Here is a 15,071-nt window from a genome sequence, read left to right as displayed (position 1 = left end):
TTTGCTGACTATTATACATATCATATGACGGGCCGCGGCTGTGGACGGGGAACGCGGCTGGAGGCCTTTATCGAGGTGCCGCGGTCTGCATGCCTCCCGGATCGCCGCATAGAAGCCCGGCCGGGTCCCGTGGGTCGGAGTCCGGGTCGGCGGAGTGGCCGATGGAGCCCGCGGCTTGGGCCCGAGTCGCCACCACGGAGGCGTGAAGTGGGGCGTCGACAGCGGTGAGGCGTCGGTGGTGATGAAGACTCGTGACGATAGGGCCTCAGCAGTGATGAAGCCTCGCGGCGGCGGCGATGCCTCGCGGGTCAACCCGTGGTCGACGGGAGCATGGGGGAGCCATGGGGGGGGAGAAGAATGGACAATGGAGACCCGGCGTGGGGAAACTGCTGTGGGGGGGGAGAGAACAATAGTAGGAGCCGGGGTGCTTTGTAACTTTGTCAGCAACGTAGGCGGCTGCTATTTGATACATTGGGTATGCAGCAAAGAATCTCACTGTGCCTAGTCACATGTGACAATAAAGTATTCCATTCCATTCTATTCTATTCTATATTGCCACGCAGTTATGCGTAATGCAGAGAGGCAATGAGACAGTCAGAACAATGCAGATGCGGCTCCTTTAATTGACTGATCCTAAAGGGTGTTCCCTCCACCAGCACAGATCCTGCTCAGTATTTCTCTGAACTGTCAGAAGGGATTATTGCTCAGTTCTGCCGAATGGAATCATGGAAGAAGAAGACTGAGCCAATTAGCCTAACCCACAAGCTATAATGCACAAGGGAGATTGATTGATTTTGTACTATTGGCTCGGATATATGCAGTCATGATCACAATCTGAAGCAGACACATAAGTCGTTGCCATGCCTACCGAGACCTGAGTGCTCATGGTAGTGGTAGCGGCTGACAGTCAGGTCTCCATATGAATTTCTGAAGGCTAATTAATGCCAGCAGCACTTCAAAGTATTTCCACATGATGAAGTTGCCTTTTCTGAAATTAATTGTGTTCTTCAAACTTCTTTGGCTGCCTGTTTTTCTTGAGAAATAAAAAGCTCCCTCCCCCTCCCCCACAGCCAACAATGAAGAACTGGGAGGGAGATGGGAGACAGTGAATATCTGGACCAGCACATGGACATTTTTGGAGACCCACAGGGGAGGCAGGAGCCCATAGTCCTCCTTACCTTTGACACCCTCCTCAGTGTGGCTAGATGCAGGAGGCCACATAGTGCATAGCTACCTGCTCACTAAACACGCAAACCACTCTGTCAAGTGTCGAACCCTTTGCCTTGGCATAACAAATGCACATTGGCACATTGTATTGTGAGCAATTGTGGGCACCATATCTGAGGAAGGATGTGCTGGCTCTGGAGACAGTCCAGAGGAGGTTTGGACCCGTTAATGGGTTCATGTATGATGAGCGTTTGACGGCACTGGGCCTGTACTCACTGCAGTTTGGAAGGGTGAGGGGAGGCCTCATTCAAACTTAATGAATAGTGAAAGGCTTGGATAGAGAGGATGTGGAGAGGATGTTTCCACTAGTGGGAGAGTCTCCGACCAGAGGCCATAACCTGAGAATTGCCACAGAAGGTTGTGGAGGCCATCAATGGATATTTTTAAGGCAAAGAGAGAGAGATTTTTGTTCAGGAGTTCAGGGGTTATGGGGAGAAGGCAGGAGAATGGGATTAGGAGGGAGAGGTAGATCAGCTATGATTGAATGGCGGAGTAGACTTGATGGGTCGAATGGCCTAATTCTGCTCCTATCACTAATGACCTTATGACTTATGACCACATAGCATGGCTAACTCTAGACACCAACACATACAACTCTAAACGAAACTCATTTAATCTCTTCAGGTTCGCTGTGTCCAACCCTTTGTGCTGAACTCGTTTTAATCCTCTGTCCCTGACCTGGTTATTGCTTTACAACCCTATGCACCTGATAGGTCCAAGGCTTTCCACTTAACATGTCCAACCCTCCATGCCAGCTGCACCTCACAGGGAGGAGGACCAAGACCAGCTTAGAGACCTGTCTAATTCCTGAGACCTCCTGCGTTTAATCAGCCGATCAGACTAAACCGTGTCTTGTTCCAGTAATTTCACCGAGCAGCCTCTGCCTGGCCATCTTGCTAAGCAGCCAAACCTGTCTGAAGAAGGGTCTCGACCCAAAACATCACCCATTTCTTTTCTCCATGGTGCTGCCTGTCCCGCTGAGTTACTCTAGCATTTTGTGCCTATCTTCAGCCAAACTGCGAGATGGTTTGGTGTGAGCATCAGCCAGGTACTTAGGACTCCTATGTTTCTTCTCAAAAGTATATAGGATAAGAAAAGTTGTTGCAGCATGTACATGTGAGGGCAATCATAGCTGTGTGACACTGCAACCAACATCCTGCGGCACGTTTATGCAATCTACTGGCTGACTATTCCTTGTATGTAACAAGCTAGGTAAATCGTATTCAAAAGGGTGGCATGGTGGCGCAGCGGTAGAGTTGCTGCCTTACAGTGCCAGACACCCGGGTTCGATCCTGACCACGGGTACTATCTGTAGGGAGTTTGTACGTTCTCCCTGTGACCTGCATGCGTTTTCTCCGGGTGCTCCGGTTTCTTCCCACACTCCAAAGACATACAGGTTTGTAGATTAATTGCCTTGGTAAAATTGTAAATTGTCCCTAGTGTGTGTAGGATAGTGTTAGTGTGTGGGGATTGCTGGTCGGCGTGGATTCGGTGGGCCGAAGGGCCTGTTTCCATGCTGTACCCTTAAACTAAACTAAACAAAATTTAAAAAACTAAAAAATAACAGCCTTTTGCAGCTGTTTTGGTATATCTTGGTACCTTACTTAAATGAGCAGCAACCCAGAAGACCCCTGTTGGGAAGATGTAATTAGCAACTTGAAGGGAATACCTCTGGTTGAAGCATCGTGGGCAAGTTAGGACAAGCAGGTGAAAATTATTGTTCCGAGCTGAGAAGCCTCAGGGCCTTAATCTCCGAGCCTTTCCCATTGACACCAATGCAGGAGCATTGTTTCCAGAGACTGTTTCATACAAGAGCTGAGGAAAAAAATGGGCAGGTCGATCAAGCTGGAAAAAGTGCAGAAAAGATTTGCGAGGATGCCACAAGAATTTCAAGGGACTGGGTTATAGGAATGGGTGAACTGGCTAGGACTTCAATTCTTGGAAAGTAGGAGACATAGAAGTGGTCTTACAGAGGTGAATAAAATCATGCAAGGCATAGATAAGCTGAATGCTCAGTCTTTTTCCTCAGGTTGGGGAATCAAGAACTTGCAGGCAGAGGTTTAAGGGAACAGGAGAAAGATTTAATAGGAACCTGAAGTGCAACTATTTCACATGCAGGGTGGTGGGCATATGGAAAAAGGTGCCTGGCAAAGTGATTGAGCAGGTAAAGTACATACAAAGGATGGGTTCCGAGGGATATAGATCAAATGCGAGAAAATGAGGCAAGCTTAGATGGGCACTTGGTCGCAGAGAGGGCTTGGGCAAAAGGCCTGTTTTCATGCCATGTGATATCTCTGACTCTAATTCAATCTGCAGCAGAAGAAGGGTCTCGACCCAAAACGTCACCCATTCCTTCTCTCCAGAGATGCTGCCTGTCCCGTTGAGATACTCCAGCATTTTGTAGCTATCTTCAACAACATGCTGTCCAAAATGAAGCATACTGCACATCCATCTGCAAGGTTTCCACACGAACAGAGAGGATTTAAGGATAGGGAGTGTTCATAAGTTCATAATTGATAGGAGCAGCATTAGGCCATTTGGCCCATCAAGTCTACTACTAATCATGATTGATCTATCTCTCCCTCTCCTAGCCCCATTGACATGCTTTCTCTCCATAACCCCTGACACCCGTACCAATCAAAATTCTGGAAATATGTAAGAAGGAACTGCGGATGCTGGTGTAAACCAAAGATAGACACAAAAAGCTGGAGTAACTCAGCAGGACAGGCAGCATCTCTGGAGAGAACGAATGGGTGATGTTTCGGGTCGAGGCCCTTTTTCAGACGTATGAATTCTGGAAATGGCAGTGATAATCTCTTCTATACATGTCAACCTTAGTGTCAACCTTAATGGTGACACTGAAACTGCTCACCACATGTTTAGTGAGCTCAGCCCACCATACGTTGAAGAGTGGACTACATTTTTTTTGCCTCAGAATGGTCAAGTGAAATATGAGATGCTGTTCCCCCAATTTGCATTTGGCCTCACTCTGACAATGGAGGAGCCCAAGACATGAAGGTCATTGTGGGAATGGGATGGGGAGTTAAAGTGTTTGGCAACCCGGAGATCACGTTGGAGCAAGTGGCCTGAACTTTCAGTGATTCTGTACAATACTGTTAACCATAGTTGCTTGAAGGACTGCTTCACCAGTGATGGGAGAGGAGTAGGTACGTACACTTTGGGTTTCATACAGCAACCCGAGTACCATGTGTGGCTCCATGTGCAATCACAGAAGGTTAAAAATTGCAATGAGAATTGTATTAAGTCATCGTCTGCAAAGACAATGCTATTGGAAGTGCAGTTATGTGTGTGTCTCTGTAAACTATAAATGGGAGCACTAATAATAAAATGTGCAAATAAACATCAAGTGTTTAACCCATCCTGTTTGGGATGTTTTGTTTATCATTGTCATGTGTACCAATATACAGTGAAAAACGTTGTTTTGCTTGTAATCCAGGCAAATCATACTGTACATGAGTACAAGCAAGTACTTATCATGTTGATGTGACAGCCAAGAAAGCACACCAATGCCTTTACTCTTGAGACTGAGGAAGTTTGCCTTGTCTCCATTGACTCTTGCCAACTTCTCAGACGCACCATAGAAAGCATACTGTCAGGTTGCATTAAAGCTTGGGTTAGGAACAGCTGTGCTCAAGACTGCAAGACATTGCAGAGAGTTGTGGATGTAAACCAGTCCATCACACATTCCCCACCATTGATCCACTTACACTTCATACTGCCTCAGAAAAGCAGCCAACATAACCAAAGTCATGTCCCATTCCTTCTTCTTCCTGGTCCTGTTGAGTAGAAGGCACAGAAGCTTGAAAGCGCGCACCACCAGACATAGGAACAGCTTCTTCCCCTCTGTTATCAGGCTTCTGAAAGGTCCTTCCATAAGCTAGGGTACTGCCTGATTCACCTCTCTCCCATTGTGGACATTGGACTTTGTCTATGGAACTATTGTGCTCCGATGCCAAAAACTATATTCTGAACTCTGTATCTTCCTCTTTGCTCTACCTACTACACTTGAGTTTGATATGATTTTATTTCAAACTATACATGCCTACATCGCCATTCAATAAGATCACAACTAATCATTTAACTCAGCCCCATTTCCTGTACTGACCCCATATCCCTTAATTCTCTTAATATTCATATGCTGAAAGTTAACTCATACATTATGCAGATGGTGCTGCACGCTATGTTAGTTGCCTGTGGATATACCTTAACAGTTTGTAGTTAAAAAACTATTAAATAAAAATATTTAAGACACAGTGAGATAAACACATTGAAATACGCCAGAGTTGCTCTCCACCTAAAGAGAAATAATAGTTGATATGCCATGTTACATTATTTATTTTTCTTTTTAATAAACTTTCTTACTTATTTCGATTTATTCACAAAATGCTGGAGTAACTCAGCAGGTCAGGCAGCATCTCGGGAGAGAAGGAATGGGTGACGTTTCGGGTCGAGACCCTTCTTCAGACTTATTTCGATGTTGTGCGAGTGTCACATTACCTTGGAATGCTTGACTGGGCACAAGCCCAAGACGGGACCCTCTGGTAGATGGATAAACCTTTCTCTGCCTTCACTCATATCTGTAGGTAGTCAGTTAGTTAGTTAGTTTAATTTATTATCACATGTACCGAGGTACAGTGAAAAGCTTTTGTTGCATGCTAACCAGTCAGCGGAAAGACAATGCATGATTACAATCGAGCCATTTACGGTGTATAGATACATGATAAGGGAATAACATTTAGTGCAAGATAAAGCCAGTAAAGTCTGAGGGTCACCAATGAGGTAGATAATAGTTTAGTACTGCTCTCTGGTTGTGGTAGGACGATTCAGCTGCCTGATAACAGCTGGGAAAGGGAAGACGAGGGAGTGGCCAGGGTACGACTCATCCTTGACTATTCTGCTGGCCTTGCCGAGGCAGCATGAGTTATAAATGGAGTCAATGAAAGGGAGGTTGATTTGTGTGATGGTCTGGTCTGGGCTGCATCCATAATTCGCTGCAATTCCTTGCAGTCTTGGATGGAGCTGTTCCCAAACCAAGCTGTGATGCATCCTGATAAAATGCTTTCTATGGTGATCTGTAGAAGTTGATGAGAGTTGTAGGGGGCATGCTGAACTTCCCAAGCCTTCTAAGGAAGTTGGTGTGCCTCTATCCCCCTGTATTCCATCTCCATGCCATCCTGCAAAGGGAAGTATTACCTGTAGACAAGTACCCATTGGAAGAACGTGCAGAGTGTGGAAAAGTAGCTGAAAAACATTCTATCCAACTGGTTTTGAAACAGAGTTGCAGCAAGTACCTTGAGCAACCTATTTTTCTAATTTACTGTCAGGAAACCCAAGTGGGTATTTGTCTTGAATTTTGTTGCAGTGGACTATTTCCAGCCCCATTACTGTCATTTCATGGATTAAGCCAAGAGGAGTTTAAGGCAAGTGATCGACCTCCTGCTCTGAGTGGTGAAATGCTGTATAATGTACCTGGAGCTTCAGTGAAGTTTCCAATCCAGATAATGGAGCAGTCAGTGTGGCTGGAAATACCAAAACATCAAACTTCTGTTTGATACTGCTGCTAGTTTACATTTTTCCTTAACTTTCCTCTGTGAAAGTATTCGTCTGTCTAACTTGTCAAAAAGGACAAGATTAGTATACTTGCTTCCACCAGTGCAACCAAGCATGGATTATTGACTGCATTAAATAACTGTATCCGTTGTAATTTTTTATTTTCATATTTCCCCAGCTCCTGAGATATTGCATGCATTTATAAATGGGTGCACTGGCTATCACTTTGCTGTCGACTGGTGGTCTCTTGGAATCACTGCATATGAGCTCCTCAAAGGACAGGCATGTTAAACGGCTCTTGCACTTATGTATTCATAGCGTCATAAAGTTATATAGCGTGGAAACAGGCCTTTAGGCCCAACTTCCCCACACTGGCTAACATGTCCCATCTATACTAGCCCTACCGACCTGTATTTGGCCCATATCCCTCTAAATCTGTCCTATCCATGTACCTGTCTAATTGTGTCTTAAACGTTGCCACAGTCCCTGCCTCAACTACCTCCTCTGCCAGCTCGTTCAATAACCCGCCACCCTTTGTGTGAAGAAGTTATCCCTTAGCTTCCTATTAAATCTTTTCCCCTTCACCTTAAACCTATGTTCTCTGGTTCTCTTGCCCCTACTCTAAGCAAGAAACTCTGTGCGTCTACCCAATCTATTCTTCTCATGATTTTATACACCTCAATAAGACCACCCCTCATCCTCCTGCGCTCCATGGAATAGAGACCCAGCCTACTCAACCTCTCCCTATAGCTCAGACTCTTGCAGTTGAGTCTTAGCAACGTCCTCATAAATCTTCTCTGTACCCTTTCCAGTTTGACAACATCTATCCTATAACATGGTGCCCAGAACTGAACACAATACTCTAAATGCGGCCTCACCAACGTCTTTTACAACTGCAACATGACTTCCCAACTTCTAAACTCAATACTATGACTGCTGAAGGCCAATGCGCCAAAAGCCTTTTTGGCCACCTTATTTACCAGTGACTCCACCTTCAAGGAACCATGCACCTGCACTCCTAGATCCCTCTGCTCTACAGCACTCCCCAGAGCACTACCATTCACTGTGTAGTTCCTGCCCATGTTAGACTTCCCAACAACTCACATTTCTCTGTATTAAACTCCATCAACCATTCTTCAGCCCACCTGGCCTATCAATCAAGATCCTGTTGCAATGTTTCACAACCATCTTCACTCTCTGCAATACCACCCACTTTTGTATTGTCTGAAAACTTGCTAATCTTGCCAAATCATTGGTATAGATGACAAACAATAACAGGCCCAGCACTGAACCCTGAAGCATACCACTAGTCACAGGCATCCAGTCCGAGAAGCAACCTTCCACCATCACCCTCTGTTTCCTTCCATGAAGCTAATTTTCTATCCATTCATCTATCTCTCCTTGGATCACATGCGATCTAATCTCAGTGCCCATTTGTGCCCCATATCTTACAAAATCAGTCACTAAGCATACATCATCATCTTATTCCTAATTTCACTCTTCCCTTGCCTGCACCAACACATTAGTAGCTTGATGGATAGGAATCCGTAGCTGCACTTTAGTTCCATCATTCAATATAAGGTATAAATTGGGGAGCTTGGCACCCTCTGCAAAACTCTTGGTTTATGCACCAGTTGAGTCAACAAACAGAGTGCCAGAGAAGGATTGGACCAAATTACTTTCTCCACCTCTGATCCAAGTATACACTTGGATATCAGGACATCCTATTGACACTGAAACATTGGTGATATCTGGAACATTTATTCCTGAAAATCTGAGAGTCTAGTCTTGATTGCTTGTCCAGGTAGCCAAGGCAGTGAGCAAATTTTATAATTCTGTGCGCTTGATGGAAGAACTGATGGGACAACATGCACGTGGCCTTTCCTTGCAGCTTGCCCAGCCCTGCGATGTTGAAGTCAGCTATTATCCCTTTCCAATCCTCTGCCACCATTACCTCCGATCAGAAGTGGGAACAAACCCAAGTATGTCCTACTGATGAACTAATCCCACAACTCAGGTTACATTACATTTAGCCATCCTAATTTGGCTAAAGTGGTGAAGCCCTTGCTATTTTAGCCGAATGATAACCTCTTTAAGCAATTCCTCCATCGGTGCTTTGCCCATTATTTTTTTCTTCACTTTGATTATAGAATGAAATTTGGAGGAGTTGCAGACAGTGATGAACACCGTCAGAAGATACAGCGTGATATAGATCAGCTGCAAAAATGGGTGGAGAAAAGGTGTAAATGTTCAACACTGGAGGGCACAGCTACAAGGAAAGAGGGGGAAAGTATAATGGAGATGTGCGGGGAAAGGTTTTTACACATAGGGTGTTGGGGCCTGCAACGTATTGCCAGGGGTGGTGGTGGAGGCAGATATAATAGTGGCATTCAAGAGGTTTTTGAAGGCACAAGGAAATTCAAGGAATAGAGGGATATGATTCACATGAAGACAGATGAGACCATTTCAGCTAGGCAGCGAGCTTGGCACAAACATTGCGGGTCAAAGAATTTTGATTGGATTTTACCTCTGATGTATAGTGCTATGAATGCATTGTCTTTTCACAGAGACCATACCAAATCCGCTCCAGCACCTCTATTACTGAAGTACTTCACATGTTCAAAACTGTCAAAATAAACTACCCCTCTGCCTGGTCCAGTGGATTAGTGTCGTTGCTTCAGAAGGTAAGGACAGATGCAGAGCTGTTACATCTGTTTGGATGTATTATGGTAGATTTAGTCAGTTAACCTCCTGCCCCTTGACTACCTCTACTCTACCAGGCTGACACTTACTGGCCCATTCCTGGAGACTACCATCTTCCCAGGGTAGTTGGAAAATGTTGATTCCTTAGTCCCTTTCTGTTAAGTTTTGACCATCAACTGTAGCAATATTTTTTATCAACAACAAGCCTTCAAGAAACATTAGGTTGCGAAGAACTGCGTCCAAGAGATTCATTTTTAATTATTGAAACCCTCAGGACAATCCGAGAAGCTTTGCAAGTAAAAGCATGAAGCATGACAACTTTGATGAGGTATATTGTTGCCTTCTGTGGTGGGAACTATGGATAGAGGCATAGTGTTAGAGTCATGGAGCACGCAAACAAGCCCTTTGGCCCAACTCGTTCATACTGACCATTATGCCCCATCTACGCTGGTCCCATTTGCCCATTTGTTTCGGCCCATATCCCTCTATGGCGTGAGATTGACCAGGAAGGCATTAGGAGGGCAGATATGGGCAGGAAGTTGCGTGCTGCAGAGAGGGGGGCCGGCAGCAAGAAGCAAGCTTCTCCAACCCCAACGGTCTCCATTATCTGTTCCCATCGCGGCAAAGACTGTCACTGGAGAATTGGGCCGGTCAGCCACAGCAGACGCTGCCAATATGTGCAAAGACCCTGGAGATCTCACCGTAGTGCAGAAGCATGGCCTTTCCAGACTGAGAGCTGCCAATTACCCCTCTAAACATTTCCTATCCATGGACATGTCCAAATGCCTTTCAAATGCTGTTTTAGTACTTGCCTCATCTACCTTCTCTGGCAGCTCATTCCATATACCCATCACCTTCTGAGTGAAAAGATTAATCCTCAGGATCCTGTTAAATCTTGCCCCTCTCACTTAAACCAAAGTCCTCTGGTTCTTAATTCTCCTAAACTGGGTAAAAGAGTCAATGCATTCACCCTATCTATTCTCCTCATCACAATATCTGCTGAGACATTGCAAAACACAAAAAGCATTCCCAAACAAACTTTATAAATGAAATGCTATTTTCTCGTCAAATGTAAATTGCCCGCCTTTGTCCATACACTTAGTGCCTGTGGTGTCTTCCTGCTCAGACCTGCCCCAGTGGGTATGGTGCAGCTGGTGAAAGACTGCTGTTTATCAGAGGCAGTGGCCACAGATGATGTTAAGCTGCGATGGGCTTGATGTCCAGCCTGCAAACAACACTTGCTTCCTCGATACCTGCTGCAGCAGTCCAGGGCTTCTGGTGACCATGCAGCAGGAAGGACATTGGCAGTGTGGCAAGGCAGGAGGTCACATTCTGACGGAGGCTTCCAGCGTGTGTTGCATGGAAGCAATGCCAGTCCTTTAGGCTGGCACTCCAGTAATCCTAGTAAACCGTGGGAGAGCAGGAGCAGAGCCAGGGGCAGGAGAGAGGGGGGTTCTGGACTGTACAATATTGACATCAAATCCTGCATTACAGTTGATTCCATTGCGTAGAATAAATATAGTTTTTATAATATGCAGCCAAATACACAGAGCATTTCATTGTGCCTACTGTTCAGCGTTCTTCCCTGGGCTGCCACCACAATCCTCATCTGTCCTCTCTGGTCAAACCTGTGTGTACCTTGCCCTCTAGCAAGCCAAGGCCTGGATTAACCACAATGTTACACAGTGTGCACATCCCCGGACTGATCTGCTGTCTGACATTCATTCAGTGTCAGTATCTGAGCTGGTGACTGTGAATAGCATCAATGTCGTCGAGCCATACAGTTATACAGTCCCTTCGACCCACACAGTGCATGCACTTCTTCAACCACCCAAGCTCTCTTCCCCATTATGGTCACTTTGTGGTTCTTCCACTCTGTTCTAGTTGCATCTCCTGGATGTTTGGAAGGTAAAATGTGCAATTGTAGAATTATGTTGGGAGTTAGAGTCATAGAGTCATAGAATGATACTGTGAAGAAACAGGCCCTTCGGCCCAACCTGCCCACACCGGCCAACATGTCCCAGCTACACTAGTCCCACCCTCCAACATTTCGTCCAATAGAGTCATAGAGTTAGATACAGGAGTTAGACAAGAGGTATGTGTGAGGCGCAGACTAAAAGTCAGAAGACATTGTGTGATGAGGCGATGTGGAGGAAGGAACTGCAGATGCTAGTTTACACTGAAGGTAGACATCAATTACCGGAGTAACTGAGTGAGACAGACAGCATCTCTGGAGAGAAGGGTTGGAAGCCACGAGGAAGAAGATGGTGGCGCAGGCAGCATGTCTGAAGAAGGATCTCGACCCGAAACATTGCCCATTCCTTCTCTCCAGAGATGCTGCCACCGAATTACTCCAGCATTCGGTGTGATGAGGCAGGTTGGACGTTGATAATGTATGAAGATACCGCTGGGATCTTCCTCCTGCCGTGAGTAATTTCTATATATTATGTTTCAGCTGGTTACAGTTAACTCGACCGAACGTCTGTCCAGCCTGGCCGATATACAGGACTGTCCGTATGTGGCAGATATAAACTGGGATGCTGTCCTGGAGAAGAAACTCAAAGCAGGATTCATCCCCAATGTAAGTCCGTCCCACAAAGTCCTTTGACGAGCAACTGTGTATCATGAAATAGTGAATTCTAGCCAGCCACATCACTTTCCATCTCTCAATGTTTAGTTTAGTTTAGAGATACAGCACGGAAACAGGCCCTTCAGCCCACTGGGTCCGGACCGACCAGCGAACCCCACACATTAACACTATCCTACACACACATGGGACAATTTACACTTATACCAAGCCAATTAACCTACAAACCTGTGCATCTTTAGAGTGTGGGAGAAAACTGAAGATCTCGGAGAAAACCCACCCGGTCACGGGGAGAACGTACAAACTCCATACAGACAGTACTGGTGGTCAGGGTCATACCAGGGTCTCTTGCGCTGTAAGGCAGCAACTCCACCGTGCTGCCCCATGGTTCAATGGTTCCTTTATTGCCATGTGTACCAAGGTGGAGTGAAATTGTTTTTTTGCATGCAGTTCAGTAAGATTATCGCTGTACTTAAAGGGCCTGTCCCACTAGGCGATTTTTTTGGCGATTGCCGGCGACTGTCAAAGTCGTAGCAGATCGCCAAAATTTTCTTTTACCCGACGACAAAGACCACGACAATGCCGAGTCAGGTCGCGATTACACCGTCTTCAGAAACATCGCGAAAATACCCACGCTGTCAATGCTTCTCCGGTATCCTGATTTTCGCTAAAATCACTGACAAGTCGGTAAGTACTTGAGAGTTTGGAACTATAACACCTTGTACAGGTTACTTAAAAACCAAGCTTCACTGTAACAAGGCATAAACTGGATTTACTTCCAGTTTATTAATAGCTGTATTAAAAAAATAATTTAGAAAGTGGTTAAGTGGATTTTTGTGAAAAGTGTGTGGGCATTCTTTGAAAATGTAAGGGAGATGCATATCTGGTTTCTGGGTTGCATATCAGGGTTGGGAGCCCACTTTAAATGCAATGGCTGATGGCCATAAACATCGCGAAAATTCCCACGCTTACCTGACCGTCAAACTGTCGCCTCCAATCTACCTGTCAAATGTCCTGACGGTAAATAAATTGGTTAAACACAAGCATTTCATGGTATTTTGAAATGACTTTACTTATTTTAATATTATGTGCTTCTAAATGCATCTAAGAGAACCTAGCAAACCTGGGGACAGCAGGCGACAGCGCCTGCAATAAGCAACGATACCTGCCGACAAGCCAGCTGTCGCCGAGAAATTTCAAACCGGATGATTTCTCAGCGACGCGCTGAGATCCACTATGATTTTTGGAAGACTCCTCACGATCATGCCCACGACACCCGGCGAACTGTCGGCGACAGCCTAGTCACCGGCAGTCGCCTTAAAATCGCCTAAAGTGGGACAGGCCCTTTAGTCCAATCCACGGTTCAATACATAATGCATAGAAAAAGCCCACTGAGTCTATGCAAGAGTCACCAGATTTCCGGGCCATTTCACAGTCCCAACTACAGCTGGCCCTAAAGGTCCGTTGCAACCGTCTCCTCCACCCGCTTGTCCCACGAACCGTCATCCCTCTCATTGCCCAGCCATCTTCAACCTTCATGCCCTGGGGGCACCTCCCACTGCCATTCTGAGGGGCCGGAGGTAAGCATTATAATCAACCACTCCACCATTCCAGCTGTTACCTGTTTATGCAGCCTAGAATAAAGTGTACAATTCATCCCTAAGAAAGAACAAACTTGCATTTGTACCGATTCTCTCACTTCCCAAAATACATTGCAGCTGGATTAAATTAGGGTTGCTGTTACGTCAGCACCTAAATTCCCAAAAGTGTCAATGAGATACTGGCTATGTGGATTTATAGGAGCCACCAGCGGGAATGCAGAGACTGTCCTTGAAATAGTGGTGTGGGCCTCCATCTAACATTTCAATCTAAAGGAGGCATCTCTACAATGCACTCTATCTAGACTTGACCGGGATATTAGTCAAAGGCTGAAGAACAGGGCGTGAATTGACAGTTGACTTGAGGAAGAAAGATCTATGCATTAAAATGAGACAGACCGTTTATTTGGTATTTAGTTTCCTGGACATGGGTTATGCAGGCGATTGGTACCTATCACCCTGCTCTGTTTATTAATAAGTATCTTTGTTCCTTTGATACTTTTGTGACCAAAAGGGATGAATTTCCCCTAGGTAATCAGCACAAGGCAAGTCCTTTGATCACAAGAATCTCCTAGATTGGGCATTCAGATTAGATAACATAAATAGTAATATTGCCCACCATTTCTTCTCATTTGTGGAAACAACTGTAGCATTTCACTTTACCAAAATCCTAATTCAACAAAGATTACAGACATGGACTTTCTGATCTTTGTGACTTTAGCCTACAAAAGGGATTCCCACTGAGTGCAGCGTGGGTTCACTAGGCTAATTCCCGGGATGGCGGGAATGACATATGATGAAAGAATGGGTTGACTGGGCTTGTCTTCACTGGAATTTAGAAGGATGAGAGGGGATCTTATAGAAACACAAAATTCTTAAAGGATTGGACAGGCTAGATGCAGGAAACATGTTACCCATGTTGGGGGAGTCCAGAACCAGCATATTTTAAGAATAAAGGGTCGGCCATTTAGGACTGAGAGGGGGAAAAACTTCTTCACCCAGAGAGATGTGAATCTGTGGAATTTTCTGCCACAGAAGGCAGTGGAGACCAATCCACTGGATGTTTTCAAGAGAGAGTTAGATTTAGCTCTTAGGGTTAAAGAAATCAATGGATATCGGGAAAAGCAGGAACGAGGTATTGATTTTAGATGATCAGCCATGATCATATTGCCTGCTCGAAGGACTGAATGGCCTACTCCTGCACCTGTTTCTATGATCACTGGGGCAAACAGTTACACCCATCTTTAGTTGCCTGGTCTGAAGAAGGGTTTTGACCTGGAACGTCACTTATTCCTTTTCTCTAGTGATGCTGTCTGACGTTTTATGTGTCTATCTTTAGTTGTAACAGCATGGCCACGGGTATTATGTTGGTATTATGTGCCCCA

At 45.3% G+C, this 15,071-nt stretch overlaps 1 protein-coding gene across 4 annotated transcripts in view; it reads left to right on the top strand.

Annotated features, from left to right (window-relative positions):
• Nucleotides 1–15,071, top strand: part of LOC144600241 (serine/threonine-protein kinase 32A-like) — a 299,488-nt gene that overhangs the window by 230,578 nt on the left and 53,839 nt on the right. For all 4 annotated transcript variants that reach the window (XM_078411793.1, XM_078411792.1, XM_078411794.1 and 1 more), the window contains 3 exons: nucleotides 6,977–7,080; nucleotides 9,366–9,482; nucleotides 11,957–12,082. In XM_078411793.1, the coding sequence (XP_078267919.1) occupies nucleotides 6,977–7,080; nucleotides 9,366–9,482; nucleotides 11,957–12,082 (347 nt within the window). The remainder of the gene's footprint in view (nucleotides 1–6,976; nucleotides 7,081–9,365; nucleotides 9,483–11,956; nucleotides 12,083–15,071) is intronic.

Source organism: Rhinoraja longicauda, chromosome 14 (genome assembly GCF_053455715.1).
Source record: "Rhinoraja longicauda isolate Sanriku21f chromosome 14, sRhiLon1.1, whole genome shotgun sequence".
Taxonomy (NCBI): domain Eukaryota; kingdom Metazoa; phylum Chordata; class Chondrichthyes; order Rajiformes; family Arhynchobatidae; genus Rhinoraja; species Rhinoraja longicauda.
The sequence above is the reverse complement of the archived record's forward strand: the minus strand, read 5'-3'. Positions and strand labels throughout refer to the sequence as shown.